At 34.0% G+C, this 22,206-nt stretch overlaps 5 protein-coding genes across 7 annotated transcripts; 4 read left to right on the forward strand and 1 right to left on the reverse strand.

Annotated features, from left to right (window-relative positions):
• The first annotated feature begins 200 nt into the window (after positions 1-200).
• On the forward strand, positions 201-4,665 carry LOC107888736 (uncharacterized membrane protein At3g27390). 2 transcript variants are annotated; one of them, XM_016812923.2, is made up of 10 exons: positions 201-851; positions 1,205-1,313; positions 1,405-1,597; positions 1,695-1,822; positions 2,454-2,742; positions 3,135-3,241; positions 3,331-3,442; positions 3,545-3,740; positions 3,855-4,089; positions 4,178-4,665. In XM_016812923.2, exons 1-10 carry the CDS (start codon positions 758-760, stop codon positions 4,434-4,436), a joined length of 1,722 nt encoding a protein of 573 aa, XP_016668412.2. In that variant the 5' UTR covers positions 201-757; the 3' UTR covers positions 4,437-4,665. The 2 variants fall into 2 exon arrangements, with proteins under 2 accessions (XP_016668412.2, XP_040933481.1); XM_041077547.1 differs by having other exon boundaries at positions 205-738.
• A 383-nt stretch (positions 4,666-5,048) lies between these two features.
• On the forward strand, positions 5,049-7,916 carry LOC107890214 (zinc finger CCCH domain-containing protein 43). Of its 2 annotated transcripts, none has more exons than XM_041077549.1 (8): positions 5,049-5,474; positions 5,583-5,692; positions 5,830-5,946; positions 6,043-6,118; positions 6,200-6,334; positions 6,443-6,745; positions 7,154-7,396; positions 7,562-7,916. In XM_041077549.1, the coding sequence occupies exons 5-8, from the start codon at positions 6,332-6,334 to the stop codon at positions 7,649-7,651; spliced, it is 639 nt and encodes a 212-aa protein (XP_040933483.1). In that variant the 5' UTR covers positions 5,049-5,474; positions 5,583-5,692; positions 5,830-5,946; positions 6,043-6,118; positions 6,200-6,331; the 3' UTR covers positions 7,652-7,916. The 2 variants fall into 2 exon arrangements, with proteins under 2 accessions (XP_040933483.1, XP_040933482.1); XM_041077548.1 differs by having other exon boundaries at positions 5,583-5,639.
• Positions 7,917-9,250: 1,334 nt separating this feature from the next.
• LOC107888739 (uncharacterized) lies at positions 9,251-10,345 on the forward strand. Its single transcript, XM_016812925.2, has one exon. The coding sequence runs from the start codon at positions 9,551-9,553 to the stop codon at positions 10,178-10,180; it is 630 nt and encodes a 209-aa protein (XP_016668414.1). The 5' UTR covers positions 9,251-9,550; the 3' UTR covers positions 10,181-10,345.
• Positions 10,346-12,130: 1,785 nt separating this feature from the next.
• LOC107888741 (protein FAR1-RELATED SEQUENCE 12) lies at positions 12,131-15,526 on the forward strand. The gene is made up of 2 exons (XM_016812928.2): positions 12,131-12,411; positions 13,017-15,526. Exon 2 carries the CDS (start codon positions 13,099-13,101, stop codon positions 15,466-15,468), a length of 2,370 nt encoding a protein of 789 aa, XP_016668417.1. The 5' UTR covers positions 12,131-12,411; positions 13,017-13,098; the 3' UTR covers positions 15,469-15,526.
• On the reverse strand, positions 15,521-20,288 carry LOC107888740 (peptidyl serine alpha-galactosyltransferase). Its single transcript, XM_041077550.1, has 8 exons — positions 19,618-20,288; positions 18,958-19,128; positions 18,460-18,703; positions 18,143-18,343; positions 17,405-17,877; positions 17,089-17,253; positions 16,725-16,968; positions 15,521-16,533 (listed from the first exon to the last, which is right to left on the reverse strand). The coding sequence occupies exons 1-8, from the start codon at positions 19,914-19,916 to the stop codon at positions 15,865-15,867; spliced, it is 2,466 nt and encodes an 821-aa protein (XP_040933484.1). The 5' UTR covers positions 19,917-20,288; the 3' UTR covers positions 15,521-15,864.
• Positions 20,289-22,206: the final 1,918 nt, after the last annotated feature.

The raw sequence follows: 22,206 nt of genomic DNA on the forward strand, positions 1-22,206 counted from the left end.
GTTGTATTGCAGGTTTTTAACGTTAATTACATTTATAAGACGGCAAAGGTAGTTTTGAGTTAATTTTTCTTGTAAAAATATATGCTGGTTGAATTAATGTGTAATCATTAACCTTAGATGAATAGCATCCCCACCTAAGTTACTTTTTCCTAATAAACTTTTTTCCTAAATATATTGTGTTTTTTTCGTTGAATTTGGCACAGTATCCCAAGATTGCTTAACTTCCAGTTGAGGCCAAAACATAAAGATAGCGAAAAGAAAAGTGAAAAGAATAAAGAAGACCATAGAAAACTAAAGAATTCTTTGCTTATTCCAAGCTCTGGATAGTAACTGATTTATCCACAAACCACGATTCCCTCTCAAAACTTGGGGTCTTTGAAGAAAATAAAAAACGGTTTATTAACTTCCATATTTGCTCAAAAACCGCAAATCCCATGTGATATATTCCCCCCCCCCCGGCCCCAATATTTTCTATACATTCAAAGTTCCTTCAAAGTTCAAAGCTTATTAAACCAGGGTCTAAGAATTTCTTTAATGGTTTTTAATGTTGGGTTTTGAAGCAAATTAGTATTAGGTGAACTGGGTTTTTGTTTTTGTATTTGCTTTCTTTTTTTTTTCTATTATCTTTTTTGGATCTGGGATATGATAAAAGTTTGGATTTTAGTGGTATTTTCCAGGGAAAATTCTGGGGTTGAGTTCTAGGATGGGATTGTAGTGAATTTTATGAAGATCTGGAAGGTAAAATATAAGGCGAAACATGGAGCCTCCCAAGGGATTTTTAGCTACTTTGTGGAACTTTATATGCTTTCTTCCTTACTTCATTGGCTTGCTTCTTTTAGGCACAATTAAAGGTCAAGTGTTCTTAAATTGATTTTCTTGCTTTTATGTTCCGTAAATTGGTGTTTTAAGGATATATTTTCCATTTGATTGTTATTTAGTTGCACAATTATGCTGTTAATGTATAGCTTTTGGGGTTTTAATTGGATTTCCAATTTTCAAGTTTTTAGTAGGGTTTTTTCCTTTGTAAACTTAAATGGAAATTTGGTAATTGGAACTTCCCCTGCCTGATAGTGGTGCGGTTTAGTGATTGGATGCAATGCCAGTGCTTATATCATCTGGTCATGTTTGTAGAAACCGATTAAGAACGTTGAACCTCGGTACTGAGCTAACTAATTCAATCCTTTGATTGCACTGTTATCTTCAGGAATCATTTTCTGCTCTCCGATATGCCTTATCATGACGATTGGAAACTCGTCCGTCATATTAGGCCTTCTGCCCTATCATTGTTACTTCACTTATTATAGCATTGTGAGGTGATTTTCTTGATCCTTGACTTCTCCATTTTGCTTTGCCTCATTGTCGTTGTATTCGGTTTCTTATTCTCTTAATTTCGTTAAATGTCAGCACTAAACTATTAGGGCCATTTCTGAAGCTCGCTATCTGCATATTCCTACCGGTTGTCTTGATATTGTGGGTGGTTGTTGGCATTGTTGGAAGTATCTTAGGGGGAATATTATACGGCTTTCTTTCACCAATGTTTGCCACTTTTGACGCTGTGGGCGAAGGAAAGACCAATGTGTTTATCCACTGTTTTTACGTATGTCTTAAAAGTCCACATTGTTATTTCTTTTTTTACATATATTAGCTTCTCCTGTACAATGAGAAGGAGACTTATATATTGGCCTGTTTTTTAGGATGGTACTTGGAGCACTATCAAGGGCAGCTTTACTGTTGTCAAGGATTTCAAAGATGTTTGTGTCCATTCCTACTACTCGTTTATGGAAGAACTACGACAGAAAAATGGACAATACTATGAGATAAGGTTAGCTGTAAAGTTCTCGTTGCCCATATTAAGTCATGTTGCTGTCATTGCCAAGAGCATCATTTACTTGATACAGAAATCCTTTATTACCAAAGAGCATTACGGATTATCAAACCCTTAGCCAACCTGTATGTCAATTTTAGAACTTAGTCTCGAGCTTTTTGACGTATAAGTTTAAATCCATGCATCATTCTATTCCCAATTGACTTGTTCCTTTTAAACTTTTTATGCGTACTATAATTATAATCTTAGGATCATAGACAAGATCGATAGCTGCATCTGGCTAGTGTCTTTATTTCATTATTTAGGTAGCTTACAAAGAATATGGCAATGTTATGATAGTTTATATCTGTTCTTTTATTTGCTTAGAGATCAGCAATATTGTGCTGCTAAATGCTTTCAATTGGCTTAAAGTATACATGACGAAACACTGTCCACTAGCTAGTTGGTTTGAAGTTTAGACTGTAGAAGAAATTTGGTGAGCTATGCTATGAATGAAGAGTGTTGTACTGGTATGCTTGCCCATTTAGGTTCCTACACGGTAGGCACTTAAGCTTTGTGGGGTTTTCATTTTTTTCAGAATATAAATCCCTTTTTGATTCAACTGAGGTTTCTATGAACTTCATTGCAGATTCCTTTGTCTGCTTCCTGCTCTTATAGCTGCAGTGCTTGGTTTTCTGGTTGATTTTCCAATGATCTCACTTATTGCCTTATGCAAAAGTCCTTACATGCTCGTTAAAGGGTGGCATCGATTATTTCATGACCTTGTAGGTCGAGAAGGCCCTTTCTTGGAGACAATATGTGTACCATTTGCAGGCCTTGCCATCTTACTTTGGCCACTCGCTGTCATTGGAGCAGTGTTGGGCTCAATTGTGTCTAGCATCTTCCTTGGTGCCTATGCTGCGGTGATTGTTTACCAGGTTTATATCTTCTATGTAATTTTAGTTCCTTTTCTTAGTCTTCCAATGTAATATTGTTGTCCGTTGATTTTCATTCAAATATGGATGTGGAACTTCATAAATGCAGCATTTAGCTATAAAAGTTCATATGCTTGGTCCCACTTAATTGGTTGACATTTTCATTACGAGATCTTATAGACAACTGGCAATTTTGTTGTTGTATTAACCACGGTTCTACTTAATTTCAAATTTATTGCGATCCATTTTCTTCTCCGACCTTTGTACTTTATTGAATGCAACCAAGTGTTTTAGAGTAATGGAACCTCAACCTGCAGCATGATGTTAGACCGGTATTTTCTTTGTCCTTATTTACATTCAACATATAACTTGCTTTTTTGTGATTTGATTTCCAGGAGTCCTCGTTTTGGTATGGGCTTTGTTATATCGTTGCTTCGTTGTCCATATATGATGAATACAGCACTGATGTCCTTGACATGCCTGAAGGATCTTGCCTTCCCAGGTTTCATTCAGCATTCTAATGATTTGTTCTTATGATATTATATGCCTTAGCAAACTTTTTATGAGTTTTTTTTTTTTTTGTATAAACAGGCCTCGGTATCGTAGGCATAGAAATGAATCCTTCTCTAAATCTGACTCCTTCCGTCCTCCTGCTCGCATTGATTCACTTACAAATGCAAGGCTTGATTTGAACCCACTCCAGGTGACTTGTTTGCTTGTGGTTTCTTTCCCTTTGGAATAGAACAAGCATTTCGTATTTGATTGTAGTCGGGTGCTAAAATAAGTTCTCTTATGATTAATGCAGCTACTCGAGGGCTTATTTAAGGAGTGCCATGTCCATGGTGAGAAAATGGTGTCTGAAGGGCTGATAACTTCTAAGGACATCGATGATGCCAAGTCTATCAAAGGAAGTAGAGTGGTCAGCATCGGCTTACCGGCTTATTGCTTTCTTCAGGCACTCTTGCGCTCTGTGGATGCGAATAGACTGGGCATATTACTGAGTAAGTAAATTTGTTTCCTTATTGAGCCCTCCAAAAAAGAGTTACTTGTGAAAGATTATGACTTAAGAGCTTTCAAATGGCTTCAACACCATCTGAGGAATTGCTTTTATGTAGGTGACAATACAGAAATAACGGCCACGAACCGACCAAAAGATTCATTCTTTGATTGGTTTCTTAACCCCTTTTTGATACTGAAAGAGCAAATCAGAGCAGAGAATCTTTCCCCGGAAGAAAAGGATTACTTAGGCAAATTAGTGTTGCTGTGTGGTGATGCAGCACGGTTGAAAAATATTGGGTCTCCACCAGAATCAGAGCGTAAACGAGCTGAACTTGATGCATTAGCCCGACGGTGAGAATGCAACTAATATATATTTTTCTTTCTTGACACTGCCGTATGCTTCATAATCTGACTTCATCACTTATACTTTGTAATGAAGGTTACAAGGTATTACTAAATCAGTGTCGAGGTATCCAACTTTCAGGCGACACTTTGAGGAATTTGTTAACAAACTATCCGAGGATCTCTCAAAGGACAGTGGCAGCAGCAACAGCAGCAGATCTAGTAATAGGTCTCATCAATCGAAGAACACCGTTCTGCGGTTTTTTAGCAGCAGATCTTTCAAGCGGAGTTCAAGCCAAAACATGTCTGATCAAGAATCACAATCAGTTCTTGCCAGAGATGCAGAAATCGAATGATGTAGGAATAGGATGTCGATCAAGAATCACAATCAGTTCTTGCCAGAGATATAGAAATCGAATGGTGTAGGACTAGGATGTTGATATTTGTCCATAGTTGTCAGATTTTGGACATAAATGCAACGGCCGGCCGCCTTTGTTCATTCATTTCGAGTTGTTAATGTTTCCAAATGTTTGGTTAACAAGCAAAAGTAACCATGCATGAATGTAATTCACTAAATTACTTGGACTTGACTGCTTCACTGCTTTTAAGTTGCAAAATTCTTGAGAATTCAAGTCCTTAATTGGTGTGATAATTATACATTGCTTTTTGTTTGGCAAAAGCATTAAACCAATTGGTTGATGAAACAATACTACTTTTAAAAGGAATGTGCAAGTTTTAACATTTGCATTTTTTTTTAAACTAACATCTTTGTTAATAATATAATAATACCAATTATTTTATTTTTAAAATAAAAAAATCCAGCAAATCAATAAAATAAACATAATAAATATATTTTAATTTATATAACAAAATATAAGTTAACTTTGATATGCAGTTTACTTTTTACTAGTGACAAATAAATATATTCCCGTAAAGCACGGGCTATATGTTCTGCACGTGAGCTAGGGTTGATAAAAGAAAAAAAAAACTGGCTGCGTGCTGATCTTTGAGTGAAAAAAATCAAAGAAAAAGATGGGAAGTTATGAAGAACACTCACCAGTACTGCGGGAAACCCCAAACGAAACTCAACCAGAGTCTCTTTCAGGGTTTAATTCGAACACCCTTTTGTCTAATCTTTACCCTGGAAGGGAAAAACAAGAAGAAAGTATTGTTAGGGACCTTAGAAGTGTGACTTGGAAGAGAATGACTGGAATGGCTATGGAGACAACAACAACAATAGCAATGAAAATCTTCAAGTGGAGTGGCAAAATGGGAAGAATTATCAGTACCCTTTAAGGCCTTATGCTGAAAATTGTAGCTTTTATCTTAAATCTGGCAATTGCAAGTTTGGTTCTTGTTGCAAGTTTAACCATCCAATTCCTAGAACTATTAAGGTTTAAGTTTTTTCTTTTTTTCTATTTTACCATTTTTTAATGTAAATGATTGATTTTTTAAAAAAAAACTTTCATTTTTTTTTGTGTGTTTTTTTATGGTTGTTGAAGGATAAGGAGAATCATCTGGGATTGGCGACTGATCAGAAAAGGCAAATTGAATGCAAGGTTGGGGGAACCTGGAAATTTTATGTTGCAATTCTTTATTTACCATAACGCATGTAAGGATAATAGTGTATTTGATGGTGGCATCAGCCATGTATTATTCAACCAAGCATTATTATTATACACATGTCACGAAGGAAGTATTTGAGTTCCTCTGTGTTGTTATGTTTACTCTGTGTTTTGATGTGTGTAGTATTACCGAGCCACTGGAGGGTGCAAGTATGGAAATGCTTGCAGATATAGGCACTCTAATGAAGATTATGTATTAGCTCCCTTAGAAGTCAATTCCTTAGCTCTTCCATTTCAAGTGGTACATCCTTTATGAACATTTTCAATACTATTTTAGGTTGTAGCTTGCTACCTTATTGATTATCCCTGAACTTCATTGGCTTCTTGCCATTTGTAGGTGTCACTTGAAGGATATTAATGAAAAGAGTGAAAAGGATGGCTTCGCGGAACAGACAGGGCAGATTGAATGCAAGGTTTGAGCGTTATTAGTACGCACGGCAATGGTTTCAAACTTGTTATTAAGAATCTTGATTTTTCTATTGTTATTTCGGCAGTATTACCTAAGTCCAGGAGGATGCAAGTATGGAAAAGCTTGTAGATATAGTCACTCCAAAGAGAAGTCCAGATATCTCGAAAAGTCCGAGTTACCTCCACCTGAACTTAACTTTCTAGGCCTGCCAATTCGAATGGTAAGGATTTTATGATTTGGGGTGCTATATTTTGTTCTCTCACTTGGTTTTTGAACATATCTACCTTCTCCCGGTGCACAATATGAGCTAATTCTATGTTCCTTTCAGCTGGAGAAAGAGTGTCCGTACTATATGCGTAATGGTTCTTGTACGTATGGATCTAGCTGTAGGTTTAACCATCCGGACCCTACTGCTGCTGAAGGATCCAGCACTTTCCGCTCGGACCCTTCTGGTTCTGGAGACCATTCTCCAGGGAATTATAATGGTGGATCTGATGCTTTGCCATCAACTGAACCAACTGCCCCTTCGTTGTCTTTGAATATGATGTCAAATGAGCATCTTAAATGCTTGAATCAGAATTCAGCGTATGCTCACGGGGTGCATGCAAATTCTGAATGGAGTGGACATCAGGTAGCCTGTCTCTCACTTTAGTCAACCAATGTGTTTTTATCCATTGCTGTTTTATCTAGCTTTCTTTCAAGAAATTTTGGTTTTCGAACTTCCCAGGAAAATATGATACGATTCATAAGAACTTTATACTGAAAATGGATGGAATATGATAGTTAAGGCTTCTATAAATAGTATAAATGTTAGAATCGGCTACGTGCCATGAATTGGGAACCGTGGAGCCTATGCCATTTACTTGATTTATGAAGTTTTAAGTTTCTTCAGTTTGCACTGTGCACAACTCGTGCTTGGCATTAGCCAGCCATTGTTGGTCGATTCTATTAATGAGTTCTGCTGTTATCATGAAACTTTGTTTGTGTTAGTTTTCTTATAGAAGGTCTTTTGTTACTTACTTTGACCATTAGTATGCAGGAAAAAACAAGTGATCCGTATTTAGCTCCTTCAATAGACAAAGCAATTAAGACTGTGGATATCTCCGAACTTCATCAAGAGCAAATTCAAGTTCATGAATTCCCTGAACGACCTGGGGAACCTGAATGTCCTTACTTTATGAAAACTGGATCTTGCAAGTATAAATCCGCCTGCAAGTTTCATCATCCCAAGACTCGGCTTCCAAAGCCTATCCTCAGCAATGCAGGCTTGCCTCTAAGACCTGTAAGTTCCCATCATTTTCCATTCATATAGAAAGAGAGAATTTTTTTGAGCAATGGGAATGAATTATTCCGGGTTGATAACTGCTTTGAAAAATCAGCAAAATCAATCACATTGGTGCATCCTTTTGGATAATTTGTTTACCTATCATAGTATACTGCTGTGCAGGATAGAAGAATATGTTGGAACTATGAAAAATCTGGGATCTGCAAGTATGGAAGCATCTGTTATTTTCACCATCCAGAGAATCTCTTCTAATGGAACTGTCACGGTTGACTCTATTCCTTAGTCTCCATTAGGCTTCCATGGTTCCATGCTAACTTGAAAGGATTAAAGTAGTGGACTTTGGTATATTTGGCTTTTTATGCAGCAGCTCCTCATGACATGTTTGGTTAGATTTGTAATTGAATGTTATTTTGTGGAAATGAAATAGAGGTGTAATGTGATGGAATCTATATAACAGCAGTTTGATTGGGTCGAATGGAATAAAGAATATAATAAATCATAGGGCTTTATTAGTGAATTGGCTCTTAAATTATACCTCAATATTTAAGTAGTGTTTAGAAAGTCACTTAGAAATTGGATTACACAAAGTGACATGGTTAGATAATCAGTATAATTGGTGGCTCCATCAAATTGGGCGTAATTAGATTACTTCGTAGGGGTAATTATGTAGGAAATTAAATTCAAAATTAATTTTAAAAAAATATTTTTATAAATGTTATAAAAATTATATTATAAGTATGAGCACATATTAGTGGTTATAAGGAAAAAATATTATAAATATTAAAAAAATGATATTATAAAAATAATGTGTTATTTTATAAAATTATAATAAAAAATTATATTATTTAAATCATAAAATTTTTCAAAGTTATTGAGTAAAATTATTATATACATTTTTACATTAGTGCTATAATATATTTGTTTATAAATTGTTATGGCCAAATATCGACATAAGAATATATTTATTCATAAAAAAATGTTATAGGGTTCTTATTTATAATTTTTTTTTAAAGTTATGATAATATTATATATTATTTATAAGAAATGTTAGGAAGGTGTTGGTTAATATACAAAACTTTTTTTTATGAAGGTTATGTATTATGAATTTTATATTATTATTTTTATTTAATTTACATATTATAAAAAAATTTAACTTAAGTTATTCTCTAAATCAAAATTTTATAATTGAAGCTATAGATTATTTAGATTGTGGAATTAAATATTATAAAAGATACAATATGATAGAATAGTGCTAGACACAAGCACTATAGATAACTTATGAACTCTTTAATTTTAAACATCCAATGCTTCAAAATGTAATTGAGAATACATTTGTTGTTTTAAAAAATCATTTTTATATTAACAACTTCACATTAGTATAGCATAATAAAAAGTTGGATCTTACTGACATATTAAATATTTCATGACTTCAATCATAGGTGGAATTGAGATGATCCATACTTTGTAAAGTACATGGAAGAAGGAGATCTTGATAATATTAATGATATAGATTTAAATTCAAATAATTATAAACTCAGGCAAAGACCAACAAATGATAAAAAGCATATGTTAAATATTAAAGAGTGAATAATCCAACAAGCATGCACTATAGCAATTAGATAAAATTACATATGATTTTTTTTTACTATTTTTATTAGTAATTGTGCTATCAACTATTTTTTCAAACTAATTTAATACATATGATGATTTGATTTTAATTTTTATTACTTGTTTAGAAATTATTTTATCATAATAATAATTTTTATATTTATTAATATATTTTAAAATATATATATTATATAATTGTGTTATTATAATTTATACTACCAAATATGACATAAAAATTACGATATAATTACACTATATCAATTAAATATGTCTAAAAAATTACAAATTTTTATAATTTTAAGAGAATATAATTAAACTTTCATTAACTTTTCAAACATACCTGTCTTATTCCCTAAAGTGAGCTGTTACTTAACATTGTTGTTTTAAGCTTGCTCCACACGTACGAAGAAAAAAAAAATAAAGGAAAAAGCTGCTTGCTGCCAAAGCATGTCCCTATTATAAAAGAAACATAAAAAAAGGGTCAAAATCCAAGCCTTTCTTCTTATCTTATCCCCCATCAATTATCTTTCCTTTTAGCCAAAAATGAAGAGGGAAGGCCGTCAGCATGGTATGGTTAGGACCTACGGGATCCTCCCCTCTCCATGGAACCCCAACCCTGAATCTCGTTTTGTTCAACAATTCGATTCGCCCCCAACCGCCGGATTATTCACCAAGGTGCCGCTGAAGCCGACTAATCATTCCAAGTTTACGGGACGATGCGGTAGACCACGGTGCTTAGGGTGTCACATGCATCCTGCTTGTAAGTCCAAAGATAAGAGTAAGGGCAGTCATAAGTTGAGGTCAAGGGAGATGGTCACTAGCTATAGATTGATCACTTGGAGAGTTGTTGATGGGAGGCATGGTTTGAAAGATTCTGAGTTTTCAGCTTCAAGGATTTTGGACCATTTGTCTAATCACTATGATGATGATGATGATGATGATGATGATGATGAATGTGTAGTTGATGATGGGTTCAAGGTGAATTCTCAAGAACCCTTGGGAGAAATGGAACACTGTAAAGGTGAGACTGAAGAAAATATTATTGTTGACCATAATAAGGATGATGATGATGATGTGAAGAGTGATGGTGTTCATGTTGATGATGATGATGTGAGATTTGTTTTGGATCAAGATTTGGAAGGAGGAGGTTGGTGTTTAGTTGGGGATGATTGATGATCAATTTCTATTTCTTTTATTAATTATGTTTGGGTTTGAATATTTGTAAATTTGGTTGAATTTGGATTGTGGGTTGGGTCATAATTTAATACTAAATGTGTGTTACTTCTCAAACCATTTGAGTTGTATTTCCAATCTAAATATATTACTTATTTAATCTTATCTCTTTGGAATATTGATTCTAATCAACATTCAACTTTTCACATAACAATATATAAAAAATTATTATACCAACTTCATCCCTTTATGCTCTTCTTTTTCCCTAAAATTAACAAATACAGTATAAATATTTTAATTAATTTATATTTTTTAGACAATATTAATACAAATCTTTTAAAAAAATTAAGATTAATTGTCTGCTTAATCTCGTATTTCTTGAATATAGATTAAAAATTAATATTCTTGTTTAAAAATTATTGTTACTTGTGTAATTTTGTGCATTTTGTGTTTGTGTTCATATCGTATTTTACATATTGTATTTTCATGACACTAAAAAGTACTTAGTAACTTTTATTGTTGTGAAAGGAATTACAATTTATCCTGTAACTGCTGATGATAATTTTTTTTATATTTTAGCTTTTATAAATCACTATTAATCTAATATTAATAATATAATTCGTTTTATAAAAATGTTTTGTATATAGGAATTAGATTTAGGCATAATTGTCCTCTAACTTACAAAAATTTATTTTAGTACTTCATTTAATTTTTTGTATTTTTAACGCTTAAAATTGTGTTTTTGTCAAATTACCATAAAATGGATGAAAAAGTTAATATTTGTTAACTTCGCTAACGTGCATACATGCGTATTTCCACGTGAATGATACATTAGTAATTAATTAATTAATTTTTTAAATATTTTAAAATTTTTATACTTTTTAAATATTTTTAATTTTTAAAAATTAATTAAATACTGACATGTAAACCATGTGTATGTCACGTCAAAAAAGTTTAAAAACATTGACTTTTTTATTCATTTTGGGGTAATTTGACAAAAAAAATACAAGTTTAAGGTCTCAAAAAGGCCAAAAATTAAATGGGAGACAAATGATTTTTTTGTAAAATTGGAGGACAAATAAATCATTATGCCTTTGATTTTATTTAGTTACTATTTAAATAGTTTTGTAATATTCTTACATTTAATCTTGTTATGTATTAATTTTTATGAATTTTTAAACATTTTAAGTTTTCAAAATTTAACATCACAATCAAAATATTCTAACTCCGCCCCTGTGAAGATCCACACATATAATTGTGTATGATAAGTCACGAACTTAGGTACTTAGAACCCAATACCTCTACTTGTGTTAACCAATCGAAGACCTCATTCATTAATGATAAAATTTTCAAATTTCACAAATAAAATTTTTAATAATTTATTATATTCCTATAATACATTTTCAACCCCTAATAATATAAAGTTTAAAAATTCTATTGACAGTATATTAAATATTTTCGCTTAAAAATAAAAAAATTAGAGTTTTTAAATTATTCTTGTAATTTTTTAAAAAAAAATTGTCGATAAGTGTTAGATGCAATAGTATCTTCCCACAAAATGTTAGATGTAATAATAAAACATATTACACTCTCATGAAAAGAATACAAAGTTAACTATTAGAAATCATATTATTAGAAGAGATAATAATAAATCTTGAATATGAATAGTAAAACAAACATTGTTAATGTATATAAATAATTCAAATTTAATTTCTCCAAAAACATTTTCTTTTAAAATAAAAATTAATCACTAGAGAAAATAAATTACTCTTAACATTTTGTTTTATAATTATATGTGTTATAATATGTTTTACAATTTTATTCGAATAAAAATGATATTAAAATAAAACCTCTCAATAATGACGATTTCATAATTCCAACTTAGTCCTGAACAAATCTACTTCTAAAGTCATTTTAAATAGCGAATTAAAGGCAGGCATCTCAACAGTGTTGCCATGTGGATCGATTAAATCTTCTTTCTCTCCTGCAGTATTTACTTTTCTTTTGCCTACTATTATTCCAGTAACCGAACAGCCCGAAAGAAGTAGCAAAGGAAAAAAAAAAAAAAAAAAACCTAATCTCTACAATTCTGCCAATTCCTCACTCAATCTGTACAAAGCTCTCTTTTTTAACTTCATAATCTCTCCCGCCATTTCTTCTAATCATCAGCGAATCTCAGCCGTTGATCTCTTGATTGCGTATCACTCTGTTTTGCACCTTCTCTTGTCACTGTAATTTCCTGTTACTCTCTTCTTCTGTATTCAGTTGGGATTCTTTTGAAATAAAAGAATCCATACCCAAGCAAGTATTGATGATTAAAGTTTGATTTTATTGATGCATTTTGAATGTAATTTAGTAATTTTTTAATATTTGGACTTCTTTTTCGCTCTTTTAGTTTCTGGTTTATGGATTCTTGCTAAGAGCTTTGAGTAATTTAGACTGCAATTTGCTCATTGGTTTGTTAAACTTCATTCATAAAAAAAAAAGTTAATTGTATATGTATCACTTTTGCTTTTACATGTATTTATGTATCTATATTTATATACGTTCCTGGTATGATATATGCATGTAAGCATGCATGTGGATATAGCTTTTGATATTTAATTTTGTAGGATAATTGATTTTGTTAAGTTTCAAGTTATTGGGGAGCGGTTTATTGAAATTGGGTTATGTGAAATTAATATTGAATGTGTGTAAATTTATGTTAAATTGATAATAGAAGAGCTGGTTTTAATATAACTTCTTGTTTTTTGATGCTATATGTATCCATTTGCTGCTACATGTTCTTAATTCCACTCTTTTTTATTCCCCTCATTAGCTGAATGTCAATGGATAGGAGTGGCCATGACATACTAACACATGGAAAGAATTCAGAATTTCAAAACGAGCTTCACGAATCAAATCAAGCAGATGTTGATATGGGTGAAGGATGTAAAAGCTCTGAAACCTCCTCTCCTGAAAAGAGTCGAGAAGCTACTGAAAGCGAGAATGATAGTTGGAGTGGAAGTGCTTCTTTGGTCGAGAAGAGTGTGGTGGAAATTAATGGGGACGAATGCCAGGCACCCCCTGAAATTCCCTTAGTCAACAAGTATGAGATGAATGTTGATAGTGAACAAGAGTCTCAGAGTCTGGATTCTGTATCTGTTGACGTGTTAGTTCCCGGAGTTCATGTAAAAGATGGCGAAGATTTATTTATGGTTCCAGCAGTTGGAATGGAGTTTGAATCAGAAGAACATGCATACAAGTGTTATAGTAGATATGCTGTATTGGAAGGGTTTAGTATTAGAAAAGATTTCGTGAACAAAAGTCGAGTAACTGGTGCTGTTGTATCCCGAAGATTCACCTGTTACAGACAAGGTTATAGACCTAGCAAGCATACCATGAATACGAGGAAGCCCCGCAAAGAGACGAGAACTGGTTGCTTGGCTCATATGACTATTGCATGGCAACCTTATGGAAAGTTTCGTGTCACTAATTTTGAAAACAAGCACAACCATGAGTTTGTGAATCCGTCAACAGCTCATCTATTACCATCACAGAAGAGGTTAGCCTTTGCTGAAGCAGTTGAAGCTGACTTAGATAGTAGTTCAGGAGTGGACGGCGTGCCTAAGCTTGGAATGGGGTTCGAATCAGAAGATCATGCATATGAGTTTTACAATTCATATGCAGGACAAGTTGGTTTCAGTGTTCGAAAAGATTCTGTGAATAGGAGTAAGATAGATGGTGCTGTGGTGTCAAGGCGGTTTACTTGCTTCAGAGAAGGGTTTCGCCAGAAAGATAAAAGGGATTTGAATATAAAGAGACCTCGAAAAGAAACAAGAATTGGTTGTTTGGCGCAACTAGTCATTTCTCATCAGTCTGATGGTAGCTACCGTGTCACTAATTTCGAAGAAAAACACAATCACGAGCTTGTTGCAGCATGTCGGATTAGAATGTTACGATCACAAAAGCGGTTGGTTGCAGCCCAAATTGCCGAAGGCAATGCAATTGAGGGTCGTAAGATACAACTAAAGTCAGCATATGAAGTATCATGTAACTCGATTGAGGCTTGTGTCGACCATGCATATGATCCAGTAGATCGAAGAAGTAAATTGATTTCCAAACGTACTCGAGAAATGAGAGATGGAGAAGCTGAAAAGATACAACAATATTTTCAGGGTAAGAAAGTGAAAAATCCATCCTTTTTCTATGCCATCCAACTCGATGCTGACAATCAAATAGCTAATATTTTTTGGACTGATGCAAAGATGGTAATGGACTACAGTGACTTTGGTGATGTACTTTGCTTCGATACAACCTACAGGATAAATGAAGATTGTCGTCTATTTTCACCGTTCGTTGGGGTGAACCATCATAGGCAAATGGTGATCTTTGGTGCTGCACTTTTATATGATGAAACTGTTGATTCTTTCAAGTGGCTGTTCCAAAAGTTTTTGGAGGCAATGTCTGGTAAGAAGCCAAAAACAATCCTCACTGATCAAGATGAAATAGTGTCTGAAGCAATTAGTTCCATATTACCGGACATAAACCAACGAGTATGCGTTTGGCATGTGTACCAAAGGGCACTCAAGCAACTGAGTCATATGTTTATAGGTTCTCCGCCTTTCGTGAATGACTTACTCAGTTGCTTTTTCGATCATGAGGAAGAAGAAGACTTCATTGCTTCATGGAACCATATGATGGATCTACATGGTGTTTGGGATAATGAATGGTTGAACAAGATTTTCAAAACCAGGGAGCAATGGGCCATTGCATACAAACGGCACATCTTTTGCGCCGACATAAAATCCGTGCAACTGCGTGGAAGTTTTATACTTAATCTAAAGAAATACTTAAAGTCTGATTCTGATGTTCTTTCATTCCTCAAGCAACTTGGGAAAATGGTGAATGATTGCCACCACAAAGAGTTGGAAGCTAATTATGATATGTCCCAAAACATGCCGAAACTAATGGGGGATGTGATTCTCTTGAAGTATGCAAGAGATGCTTACACACCAAGGATATTCGAATTGTTGCAGCAAGAATACGAAACATGTCTGAATATTGTTGTCAATCAATGCATTGAGAATGGTTCGCTGCTCGAGTATAAAGTCAGCATATACGGCCAACCTAGAGAGTACACAGTAAGTTATAACTTGTCTAACAACACCGTTTGTTGTAGTTGTATGCAATTCGAGTTTATAGGAGTGTTATGCAGTCATGCATTAAAAGTGCTAGATTATAGTAATATTAGGTCGCTCCCAAGCCAATACATCTTAAAGAGGTGGACAAGGGAGGCCAGAGTTTAGAGCTTGGTTGCTGTATCTGACAAGCAATTAGTAATGTAATGAAAGAGCTGTATTTTGATATGCAAAAGCTTGTGATCTCATTTCATAAGATAAAAGAGTTATGTTTCACAATTCGAGAAACCAAAAATTTGAATAAAATAGCATGTCAAAACATGTCTTTCTTGGTTGGAGCTTCAAAACCGAAGTATATGCAACGAAAAGAACTACAATGTCAACCAATGATCCCATCTGCCAGTTAGAAAACGAGAGAAACCTAGTATTTTTCTAATCTCCAACTACATCAATGGCATTCACTTCACCATATTTGTCTTGGAACTCTTTATCATGCTCAGGCTTGCTCCACTTGTTATCGGAATATGTATTTTTTGTCTTTAGAAGCAACTTGTGATGTTACAATTATGCGTCTGACTTGCGACCTTGCCAATCACGACCATTGGTTTTTAAAAACCCCGTATAAGATCTTCTCCTGCTTTTGTTACTTTTCCCTTTTGATGACCCCTTGCTTGTATATCCTGAACACATCGCTAACATGACTAAAATAAAACCCAATCCAGAAAACACCCATAGGAGAATGATCCAGAACCTTAAAGTACTGAATAGCCCATCTCTAACTTTAGGTTCAGATGACTCCTGAGAATGATTTCTGGGCACGGGATTGCTTTCTATATCATCAGTCTTGGAAAACCTACCGACTTTCCTTGAATTTGCAATATCCTTAGTTGTATCCAATGCTGGATTTGATAAGACAGTAGGCTCGGGGCAGTTTCTCCTCTTGTGATGCAAACGCAGTGCTTCATTTAGTGTTCTTGCACATTCTATGCCAAGCAGGTCTCGTTGAAGTTCATTCTCGTCGGTTTGTTCAAGGGTTGAAGGATCTGGAGGGTCCGGAAATGTAGCCCAGCATTTGTTGACCATGTCAACCTCTCTCCACTTCGCTTTATCAAAGCTCCAGTTCCCAACTTTAAATTCCAAGCCGTAGTGGAAGACTCTGTACTTGACATCAGGTTTGGGAACATATCCGGGATATATTAATATCTCATTGCTTATGAGATGCCGTAATTTCAACTGCATGATATAAGAGGAACATACAAAAAAATGAACTTCATTTAGTGAGAATACCATTAATAATAAACTCAAACAGCAAATCAATCCCTCAAAAAATGCTATTGCCTTTACCTCATAATCTCGCAACAAGGAATTTGTAGGACATAAAAGAGTTACAATCTAGTTTCTAAAAAGTAGATGGAAAACATTACCTCTGCTGCACCAAACGAGTAACCGTACATTTCACTGATCCAACCAGATTCATATATATCTCCAGTGATGTTTGTTGCATAATGAGCTTTGTCAGCTCGGACCTCCTCGGTTTTAAGCAACCATAGCAGTGCAAATTCCCGGAGATCATCAATATGCATGATAATGACACCACCAACTTTGTCACAAGCCTCAGGATGGCGAGTATGAAGTTTAGCAAGCTCATTGTCACAACCAATAAGGTATCTATCAAGCACAGCAATAAAATAAGGTCATTAAATAAGAGAAGAGTGAGGGAGATAAGCTGCAGCTTGAGTTATGTAAAAAGAATTTGAGTGACATTAATCCTTGTTCTCCTTGACTTACTCATACGGGGTTGAAACTGGTCGGCCACGTGCTGCTTTGAACTCCCATGGTGTAATTGGGCCTCTTAAGATCATGTCGGCATCAAGGATAACTATGTACTCAGCATCAACGTTTACATGGTTGAGCCAATGAACAACAGCAGCTGGTTTATTAATTGCCGGATACCTGAAATGAATCAAGCAACGATAAGAGTTTGTGGTCTGCCTTCTAGTTCACAAGGCTTGGGCACATAAACGTTTTGTTAATCTCTTGCTTTATGTTGCCTAAGAGTTCTTTTATCTGGAGCAAAAGTAAATAACAATAACTTGAGAATTACCAGTCGCCTGTTAGCGGGTGGCGGCTCATTGAAGGGACATAATGAGTGGGTGCCAGGTCATGGCCTTTGTATTGCTTTAAGTCCTCATCTGTACAGCTGAGAAGACGTGTTATATTTCCGGGCTGGCCACTGAGGTGGAAACTGTGCATGAGCCCTACAGTTTGCCAATCAAAATAAGTAGTACATTCTGTCGAAAATAATGTATGGATTTTCGGGTATGGTCTTATAGATTCATTGATTTCCTTCACCTCCTTGGCCACCTCAGTTTGCATCCTAGGAGGAGTAAGAAGCTTCGGTTGAGTTAGTTTGGCAAAACTTTTGCTTTTCAAAAAGCTTAGATATTTTGACCACTTTGGCTTCGGGCATCCATTTCTGGCATGTTGTAACAGAAGGCCCTCATTCATGGTATTAATACACTCAATATTCAAGAACAAGGCACGCCTTTTATTCGGATCAGGTTCCATCAATTTAATCTGCGTAAGGAAAGGATATACTAAGTCAAGTGTTACATGTAATTCGTAATTACGAACAGATGATATATGCAAGCAGCATTAGTAATAATCATAATGTTCTGGAAAAAAAAAGTAATAAGCATGATGTTTAGTTCATGAATGGAACCAATCTCATGTCACAGGTTATTTTCTTTTTCCTTTTTGGTAAGAGAAAAATGCATCACATGCAAATAAATGAGCATTTTACAAAGGCATTTCTTAGTGCAAGGTTTAGATCTTAACTTACTTCTCTAGGATAAGGAGGCTCGGGAAAGAGTTGCCCACACTCATAAACAATTCCATCTTCATGGTGTTCTAATTTACTGAAAGACCAGTTTCCCACACTAAATGGCAAGCCATAATGTAGAAGAATAGGCTCAACACCAGGTTGTGGAGTATAGCCCGGGTAGATCATCAAGTTGTCATTAATCTTGTGCCTAAGTCCAGCCTGAAAAGAAAAGAACATAACCAGAATTAAAAGATGGACATAAAAATATCGCACACAGAAAGGCTGAAGTAAAGTTTTCTTTTATACTCTTTGTGGTAGTAAAAAAAATAACATACTTCTGCTGCCCCAAACGAATAGCCATACATCTCGCTAATCCAGCCTGTCCCATAGATGTCACCGGTTATATTAGTCCCCCAGTGAGCTCTGTCTTCTCGTACTTCTTCCGTCTTTGAAAGCCACAAAGGTGCTAAAACTCGAAGATCATCTATGTGCATGGCTAAGAGCCCACCAACCTTGTCACAAAGTTCTGGGTGCTTTGTATGCATTTTAGCCAAAATATTGTCACATCCAATCAAGTACCTGGAGTACCAAAAAAATTATGAATATCTAAGTGCAAAATTTGAAAATGATCGTAGACAATATGCACAATGCATCTACAGTTTGCAACAATGCATAGAAATATAAATTTTTTTCTCAATATCAGCCTTTGGGCATATGATAATTGTGAAACCAGAAAAAGTATCGATGACAGAATGTTGAAGCATTATCATAACTACATGTAAAAATAGTCCTAAGTTTTGGCATACTTCAAAAAAATAACGAAAGTTCCATACCCATAATAAGCGGCAACAGGGTGGCCTTTCTCTGCCCCAAGTTCCCAAGGTATAATCGGACCTCGGAGGATCATGTCCGCATCCAAAATCACTACCCAGTCGGTGCTCTGCGCATCTTTACTATGTTTTAGCCAGTGGACAATTCCAGCAGGTTTGTTAATTGCAGGATACCTACATAATCAAAATAAGTGTCATCCATGAAGTTCTTCCAGACTCCTATGATCTCAGTTGTATCAGAACTCAGATAAAATTGTCAAAAAACGATAACACGATGAAAGCTACAATGAGAGAGTTTAATCAGAAAGGACACAACAGTGGACTCTATGCCTGAAGGAGTGGGAAGTAAGCATGAAACAATGCAAGATGTTCATCATTCTTGAACCATTAAACATATGAAAAAGAAGTTTAATGAACATTCTTTCATAAGGTAAAGAAATTTGGTATTTTGATTTTTAATCCTTCAACTTTATTTAGGTTGACAACAACAACAATTCACAAACTTGATCAATTCCAAGAGCAATACTTTAATCAGAACAGCATACTTATTTGAATCATGATAGTTTTAGATCAAGGAAATTGAAATTAGACAATGAAGAACCAAAGGAACCATTAAAGAACTTCAAACCCAAAAAAGAGCTAAAAGAGAGGGAGAAACTTTACCAATCTCCAGTTTTAGGATGTCTACTCATAGAGGGAACTTCTAGAGTTGGAGCCAAATCCATCCCTTTATAATTCTTCTTCTCTTCCTCCGTACAGCTCAGTAACCGGGTCACTGGTCCGGGTTGCTGGGCCTTCTTGAAGCTGTGCATGAATCCGACGGTTTGCCAATCGAAGTAGTTCTGGCATTCCACCGAGAACAAAGTGTGGATCCTATAGGGAGCTTCAAGACCCGGGTTTTGACCCGAAATGAAACTAACCCAAAAGCTAACTAGCATTAGAATAGCTAAGAAATTGGCCATTGGAAGTTGAGTTTTCAAGGCCTGGTTTGAAATGGGTAGTTTCTAAAAGATCTGGATTTCATGAGGGTGAAGAGATTGTAAGAAGTCAAGACGTTGAAAAATTCTAAATTTTTATAGGTAACATATATAAACAGGGGAGATGGTGGCAAAGAAATGCTATAAAAAAATAGTTTTTTAGATTTGTATTAATTTGATTAAAAAATGGAACGATTCTTTTTAACTATTGAATTGATAAAAGCAAAACAGGATAAAAATCTGAATTGAACAACTGTGTACATCTAACATAGGAAGAAGGAGCCGCCTGAGTTCACGAGACAGTTAAAATCAACCTTAAACGACACCGAGTGGTTGTCGTTCTCGACAAAAATCAATGCCACACGACAAACTAAACTATTCGTAAGGAAAAAGAATAATCAATTACCTAAAGAGTAGTTTTGATTTCTGAAATATTTTTATTTTTAAAATTTTTTTAAAAAATACACATATTTAAAAACAGTTGGAAAAATGGAATTTTCTTTATATAACTTTAAACCAAAATTAATTCATAAATTAACAACTCTTATTTTCAACTTTCATTTTACAAAACATTGAAAATAAGTTATTATTATTTTCAAAAATTTCTACATATTTTCATTCAAATACATTTTTACAATAGATTTCATTTTCTATCACATGCGTATGTGCATAAAAATCACAAATTTAAAATAGATATATTTGTTTAAATGTAACATACAAATCAACAATGAAACATATAGTTTAAAACTAATTAATCATGATAATAAATGACATATGTACGATATTAAAATAAAAAATTAGATTAAATTATGAGTAAAACAAGATTTAAACACATAAATACATCAGATAAATAATACTAAATGCACTATAATTATTTATCATGATTTTTTCATCAATTTTGAATTAATATCTAGTTGATTTGTAATACCAACTCAATAAACAATATTATTAATATATACAATTGATGAGTATAATAAATTGTGTATATTAAAACAAAATTGTATAAAATGCGTCAAAATGAAACTTTGGTTGAATGTTAAATTTAAAGTTTTAATAATACAATTGATGTGGGTTTAAATCTTATTACATGCATGTTTTAATTGGTTTTTGTTAAAATGAAAAGATTAAAATACCCTAAAATAATATAACATTTTTTAATTATGAAATGACATTTTTGTAATTTCTTGACTAAGTTAATAACCCAGTTGAGGGTGACATCAACTCAGGGACTTAATAAATATTAGAAATTCTATCAAATGTGTATATGTGTGGAAACCACAAATTTAAAACACATATTCTTGTTTAGATGTATGGTTTGAAACTAATTATACAAATGATGTAGATAATAAAATGTTTATATTAAAAAAAATATATTAAATATATTAATATGAAGGTTCGGTTGAATGGTAAATTTAAAGTTTTATAAATCTAATTTGTGTAGTTTCAAATCCCACTATATGCATATTTTGATTGGTTTTTGTTGGAATGAAAAAAAACTAAAATACACACCAACTCGATCAGGGGCTTAATAAATAGTAAGTATAAATATAAATTGTGTATATTAAAAAGAAAAATGCATAAAATGCATTAAAATAAAGTATTAGTTGAGTGCTAAATTTAATATTTTAGTAATTCATTCAGTGCAAGTTCAAATATCAGCATATGCATATTTTAATTGTTTTTTGTTAAAATAAAAAACTTGTTATGAATACTTATTAAGTGGATGTCCATTAAGATCAAAATAAGTTTTTATATACTTTAAATTCTAATAGTCATTAGAAGTAGATCTCTACTTCATTTATATTTCTTATGCCTATAAATATCTAGATTTATCAATAAAATATGTTCTCTTTTGTAACACCCCTCACCCATATTCAACGCCGAAATAAGGTTATGGAGTATTACCGGACTTATAAAATAATTAAACATCCATTTAGCATATATTTTCTCAATTCAAGCATTCATCATTCAATCTCAATCAATTTGTCCCTTATACAAGCCTACAAGGCCCCAAACATGCTTTGGGAGTGATTCGGGACTAAACAGGTAACTTCAGAAACTTTCACAAAACTTTGAAAATTTTTCTCAAAACAGGGGACACATGCCCGTGTGACCAGGCCATGTGTCTCACACAGCCACTTGACACGCCTGTGTCACAGGCCGTGTGGACATTCGAAATGGGAGCACATGGCCGTGTCCTAGCCCCTGTCCGACCTCGTGCAACTCATTGACTTGGGTCACATGGCCAACATACATGGCCGTGTGGCTAGCCTAT

The sequence above is a fragment of the Gossypium hirsutum genome, chromosome A09, assembly GCF_007990345.1.
Source record: "Gossypium hirsutum isolate 1008001.06 chromosome A09, Gossypium_hirsutum_v2.1, whole genome shotgun sequence".
In the NCBI taxonomy this organism is placed as follows: domain Eukaryota; kingdom Viridiplantae; phylum Streptophyta; class Magnoliopsida; order Malvales; family Malvaceae; genus Gossypium; species Gossypium hirsutum.